The sequence below is a fragment of the Rhinatrema bivittatum genome, chromosome 11 (assembly GCF_901001135.1).
Source record: "Rhinatrema bivittatum chromosome 11, aRhiBiv1.1, whole genome shotgun sequence".
NCBI classification, from domain to species: Eukaryota; Metazoa; Chordata; class Amphibia; order Gymnophiona; family Rhinatrematidae; genus Rhinatrema; species Rhinatrema bivittatum.
The window spans coordinates 5,641,929-5,648,525 of NC_042625.1; the positions used below are offsets into that span (position 1 = coordinate 5,641,929).

At 49.7% G+C, this 6,597-nt stretch overlaps 1 protein-coding gene across 1 annotated transcript in view; it reads left to right on the plus strand.

Moving 5' to 3' along the window:
• Nucleotides 1-6,597, plus strand: part of SEC14L2 (SEC14 like lipid binding 2) — a 111,688-nt gene that overhangs the window by 99,713 nt on the left and 5,378 nt on the right. Inside the window, exon 11 of the mRNA XM_029572027.1 lies at nucleotides 5,853-6,022. Within this exon, the coding sequence (XP_029427887.1) occupies nucleotides 5,853-6,022 (170 nt within the window). The remainder of the gene's footprint in view (nucleotides 1-5,852; nucleotides 6,023-6,597) is intronic.

Sequence of the window (6,597 nt, forward strand, 5' to 3'; positions counted from 1 at the left end):
ACAATGGGTTATGTCCCCGTTCCAGCAGAGGGAGTCAGAGGAAAACTTGAAGGGGACTCTCCCAGACACAGGTGCACCCTCTGTGTCCCTTCAGTATTAAGAATATCAAAGCTAGAGGAAAAATGGAGAATGGATCATGGAAAATCAAACAAGCAACTGTAAACATGTACAAAATGTACGAAAACTTGAGTTTAACATCAAGAAGAACAACTTGCAAACTGAACCATTAAACAGGTACAAACAGTCTGAAATCTCCCCAATAATCGAGCTGGAGGCTAATCCCAAAAAACCCAAGAATATCTGAGGGTGGGCGTCTGGACTAATCCGTGGTACTACAGGAATGAAAATTAGCAGGTAAGAAATAATATTCTTTTCCCAGTACGTACCCGGATCAGGCCAGACAGTGGGATGTACCAAAGCTTCCCTATGTAGGGTGGGCCCCGGATAGCCCTGCTCGAATGACCTGAGTGCCAAACGAACCAAAAACCGGAGGTTGGAGATTCAAACGATAATGACGGGCAAAATTATGCAACGACTTCCAGGTAGCCGCCCTGCAGATCTCCTGTGGAGAGACCGCTTGAGTTTCCACCCAAGAGGTTGCTTGAGCCCGAAGGGCGTGAGCCTTAATGCCCTCCGGAGGTGGCTTTCCGGCACCAATATATGCTGCAGAGATGGCTGCCTTCAGCCAGCAAGCAATAGTAGTTTTGGAAGCCGCATTCCCCTTCCTGGGACTGCTGCAGAGGACAAAGAGATGATCCGCTAGTCAGAAGTCATTGGTAACTTCCAAGTAGCGAAGAAGAGCTCGCTTAACATCAAGCCGTCTAAGTTCCTTGGAATCCTCGTCAGGGAAGGATGGAAGCTCCACTGATTGGTTCAGATGAAAGGCTGAGACCACCTTTGGCAGAAAAGAGGGCACTGTACTCAAGGATACTCCTGAGTCCAAGAAGCGGAGGAAGGGTTCTCTGCACGACAGCACTTGGATCTCCGAGATCCTGCGGGCAGAACATATAGACACCAAGAAGACCGTCTTAAGAGTTAAATCTTTGAGTGTAGCTCTGCGCAACGGCTCGAAGGGCGGCCCGCCCAATATCCGAAGAACCAAATTTAAGCTCTAGGAGGGACATAAGCGGTGAACCGGTGGATGTAGGTGCTTCACTTCCCTTAAAAAGCGGACTATGTCCGGATGCGAGGAAAGAGGAGCCCCATCCAGGCGATGGATGAGAGAACCAAGGGCAGCCACCTGAACCCTCAGGGAATTGTAAGCCAAACCCTTCTCAAGGCCTCACTGCAGAAAGGAGAGGATCTGGACTACAGAAGGGTGACCAGGCAATATCTGGATGGAATCACACCAGACTTCGAAAACTTTCCAGACCCGGACATAGGAAATGGAAGTGGATGTCTTCCTGACCCTCAGGAGCGTCGAGATAACCTGCTCCGGGTAGCCCCGTCTCCGTAATCTGCGCCTCTCAAAAGTCAGGCCGCAAGAGAGAAGCGATCTGCCCGGTCGAAAAATAGAGGACCCTGACAGAGCAGATTCTGCAGATGTCCCAGGCGAAGAGGACTGTCCACCGCGAGGTTGACGAGGTCCGCGAGCCATGGTCTTCGGGGCCACTCTGGTGCTATCAGGATTACTAGTCCCTGGTGAATTTCTATCCGTCAAAGCACTTTGCCCACCAGGGGCCATGGTGGAAACACATAGAGCAGGAGATGTCAGCCATGGGAGGACTAAGGCATCCCCGCCTTCTGCGCTGTGTTCCCTTCTGCGACTGAAAAAGCGCGGCGCCTTCGCATTCCGCTGAGTGGCCATCACGTCCAGATGGGGGGACCCCCACTGTCTGACGAGCAGTGACATCGCTTCGGCGGACAGTTCCCATTCCCCGGGATCTATGTGCTGGCGGCTTAAAAAGTCCACTTGAACATTGTCGACTCCTGCTATGTGGGAGGCCACTAGGCGGGAGAGATGGAGCTCCGCCCAAGCCATTAACTTGTCCGTCTCCCGAGAGACATGTAGGCTCTTTGTTCCCCCTTGATGATTGATGTACGCTACTGTAGTAGCATTGTCGGAAAGGATCCTTACCACTCTGTGATGAACCAGAGGAAGGAAGTGTTTTAACGCGAGACAACCGCTCTGGTCTCCAGATGGTTGATTGGCCATGTCGCCTACACTGACGACCATCGCCCCTGAGCAGACTGCAATTGACACACCGCTCCCCAGCCGGAGAGACTGGCATCCGTGGTGATGATCACCCACTGAGGGATCTCTAAGTCCATTCCCAGGAGCAAGTGGTCCAGACAGAGCCACCAGCTTAGGCTGTCCTTGGCATCCTCCGACAGGGGCAGGAGGGCTTGGAACTCTTGAGACACAGGCTTCCAGCGGGAGAGCAATGCTGTCTCTAGATCTATAGTAGAAGCCATCGAGCCCAGGACCTGAAGATAATCCCATGCTGTGGGGAGAGGGAGACAGCGGAATTGCTGTACCTGAGAGATAAGAGACTGAGCACGATCATGACGGAGGAAGACCTTGCCAACGCTGGTATCGAAGTGAGCTCCCAAAAAATCAATCGACTGAGAGGGCGAAAGGCTGCTCTTGGCAAAGTTGATGACCCATCCCAGAGAGCGCAGGAGGTGCAAGACTGTCGACTGCCCAAAGACAAAGATCCAGGGTCTTTGCTCGGATGAGCCAATTGTCCAGGTAGGGATGGACCAGAATCCCTTCTCTTCGTAGGGCTGCCGCTACCACCACCATACCTTTGGTGAAAGTGCGGGGAGCGGTTGCCAGACCGAACGGTAAGGCCTGAATTTGAAAATGTTGTCAAGAGTATCTTGAACCGAAGGAAAAGTTGATACTGCTTCAGGATAGGAATGTGAAGATAAGCCTCTGTGAGATCCAAAGAGGCTAGGAATTCTCCACGGTGAACCGCTGCTATTATGGATCTCAATGTTTCCATCCTGAAGTGTGGGATTTTGAGGGCCTTGTTGACCATCTTGAGATCCAGGATTGGCCGGAAGGCACCCTCCTTTTTGGGACTACGAAGTAGATGGAATAATGGCCTAATCTTTGTTCCGACGGAGGCACCGGGAGGATGGCCCCTAGGTCCAGGAGGCGGTCTAGGTTTATTGTTTCTGCAGGGTTCCGCAGGGAGAAAAGAGAAATCTGTCTCTTAAGGAGCGAACAAATCCTAAAGCGTAGCCGTGCTGTAGAATATCCAGGACCCATTTGTCTGAAGTAATTTTGACCCACTCCCCGAAGAAGAGGGAACGACGTCCCCCTATCCTGAGAGTTGAGGAGTGGATCGGCAAGGCTTCATTGGACTGGCTTGGAGGGGGCCCCTTGGGAGAAGCCATCTTGGGCTGGTCTGCAGCCCCAAAAGGACTGAGACCAGGACTGCGACCGTGAGGAAGGAAGCTTCTGTGAAGGTGGCCTTGACTGATGAAAACGACGCTGGCCCCGGAATCGGCCTCTGGTAAAGTTGAAGGTCCTAAAAGTCCGAGGACGATCCTCCGGAAACTTATGCACCTTATTCTCTCCCAAGGATTTAATAATTCGCTCTAGATCTTTCCCAAACAACAACTTGCCCTTGAAGGGTAGAAACCCCAACTGAGTCTTAGAAGAGACATCTGCTGACCAGTTATGGAGCCAGAGAAGACGTCTAGCAGAAACTGCAGATACCATCGATCTGGACAAGACGCAGAGAAGATCATATAAAGCATCCATTCCATAAGCTATTACCGCTTCTAGACGTTCTGCTTGCTGCGCTTCCTCCGGAGGCAGATCTTGAGTGCCAAGTAGCTGTTGGACCCAACGGAGACCAGCAAGCTGCATCAGAGAGCTAAAGACTGTGGCTCTGACCCTAAGGCTGAAACTTCAAAAATCCTCTTGAGGTAAGCCTCGAGTTTCCGATCCTGTAAGTCCCGAAGGGCAGCTCCACCCGTCACTGGAATAGTAGTTCTTTTAGTGACTGCCGAGACTGACGCGTCAACTTTGGGAACCTTGAGAAGTTCCAAATACTCCTCCGGGAGAGGGTAGAGCTTGTCCATAGCTCTGCCAGCCCTTAGACTAGCCTCTGGCGAGTCCCATTCCCTGGACAACAATTGCAGTACATGGGATGAAAAGGAAAGGTGCTTGCCAGAGGGCACAGCCCAGCAAGGACGGGACTCCCTTCTTAGTTCCCGAAGGGGTAACTGGAGACTCCTGAGGAGCATCAATATCTAACTCCGCCAGAACATGGGGAATGAGGGGGTCATCGCCTTCCACTTGCACATAATCATCCAGCATATATTGGACAGAATCTGGCAGTGGAGAGGGATCCTGAGGAAGAGGATCAGGCAGCAGAACCACCCTAACCCGAGAAGTACCTTGAGAAGTTCCTGCAGAATCGAGGGGATCCGCAACCCTGGCAACTTTGGGAGGAGTAAGTCCAGGAGCTGGATGCTGCTGCTCCAAACTGGCTAGGTAAGCCTTCTGCAGAGATAAAATAAAATCTGCTGAGAAAATGGTTGGGAGGGGTCCCGGGATGGGGGTGTCAGGGGGGGCCTCTGACGGAGTCTCCTGATCAGGAGGGTTCTCTGGAGTCAGAATCAGCAGAGAAAACACATTTAAATCTTCAGGGGGCTGCAGAGGAGAAGCCGGCACAGAAAACAAAATGGCCACCGTTCCCGCTTTAGACGGGAGAGGAGCCGACCTGCCATTGATCCGTCCCGCTTGAGAGCGCGTTGAGGAACGCCCCGCTGGCCCCGAGGTACCCTCCCCACCAGGGAGGAAACTCAAACACAGTCTGTGGCGGGAGAACCTAGTCCCCGGCTCTCCACACATCAAACATCGCGAAGGTCGCGGCATGGAGGAAGGAAGAGTAAACAAAAGTAAAAACAACTTCCCCCGAAGGCTGTGAGGAGTGGGAAACAGCGAGAAACCTCCACTCAGGTAAAAAAACAACGACCCAGCAAATATCCAATGAAAAAGTCCTTTATAGTTTAATTTTTTTATATATATATATATAATTTTTATATATAAATTTATTTATTTATTTATTTTTAAACAGAGGAATGCCGCGTCTCTGCAAGTGCTGCCCTGAGGTAAACGGCTTCTCAGGGCAGCGGGTCGTTGTGGGGGGAGAGGTTGGACCACCAACGTGCACCGCCAGACAGCCAAAACTAAAACTGTGAAGAAATTACAGAGGCTTACACAAATTTAAAACAAAATTAAACAAGTCTGCTGCCGGTTCGGCCTGCAGGAATATATACTGAGAAAGCCAGGAGAAAAGAGAATAGGTCTCTGAAACTTTCTCAAGATAAATATATCTTTTCTCTATTTTTATTTTTATTTTTTTCTTTTAGAAATGATCCATCCAACAGAGAGAAACAAAAATTATTGAAAGTAGAGATGAAAAGGAAAATTCAAACCCTGTAGAAAGATTAGTAGGGAACCGCAGGTTCTGTGACTTTCCTGTGCTGGAGTCAGAGCAATACTGAAGGGACGCAGAGGGTGCACCTGTATCTGGGAGAGCGCCCTTCAAGTTTTCCTCTGACTCCCTCTGCTGGAACGGGGACATAACCCACTGTCTGGACTGATCCGTGTACGTACAGGGAACAGCCAGTTTTTTAGTTTCATTAATATGCATAGCAGTCTCTGCATCTCTTGGGCAGTGTACTTCCAGGCTCCCTACAACAAAGAGGCAATGTTATACTGAGCTAGAGCCTTAGTATTGCACATATTTGTGGGGCGGGAGTGTTCATTTGTGTGTATGGCAAAAGATTTGCAGAACCCAGAGGTGGTCATATATACCGAAGCCGTCATCACATGCAGATGGCAGTAGATCAAGGTTTGTAGTTCTGAGCTTTTGTATCGTTTGCAGGTGGCAGTTTATGTCAGAAGGTTCTGACATTGGATTTGGGGTCTTTCTGAAGACAAAGGCTGGAGAAAGGCAGAAGGCTGGCGAAATGATTGAAGTGATAACTAGTGACCGCTACAATGCCCATCTGGTACCGGAGGATGGCACCTTAACCTGCTCTGACCCTGGCACCTGTGAGTAGGTCTCTTCTTATCTTTTCTGAATGGGCACATGGGACACATTGAAGGAACTTATTACATGTCAGATAAAGGTACAAGACATCAATCTGAACAATTTGGGAGTGTTTGGAACCAAACGAGACAGGGCCTTGATGGGGTCCTCGCTGCTCACACTTGCACCAGTTCACCTAGAAGTAATAATGCTATCAGTTTACAGTACTTATCCTCCCTGTTCCCAGACGTAGACTGTGAATGCTTGCATGTGTTGCACGGTGGATGAAAATGTGGCATAATAGTAATAATTTATTATTTTGATAACCCAATGACTGTAGGAAAGTATTCCATGATTAAAATACACAGCAAAAGATAGGGCAACCATATAGGTCGATGCCCAAAGGAAGAGGCTATACTGGTTTTACTCCAATTTATACAAAGAAAAATAGTGTTCATTTTATACAGTGGGGTAAAACCAGGACCAGCTCTGCCTTTCCCTGTCAACCTGGAATTCTATGCCCTCTTAAGTCTGACTTGGTGAGTGGTGAAGGTGGACACTAAACCTGGCTCTCCAGATTTCACAGCTCTGGCTTCTA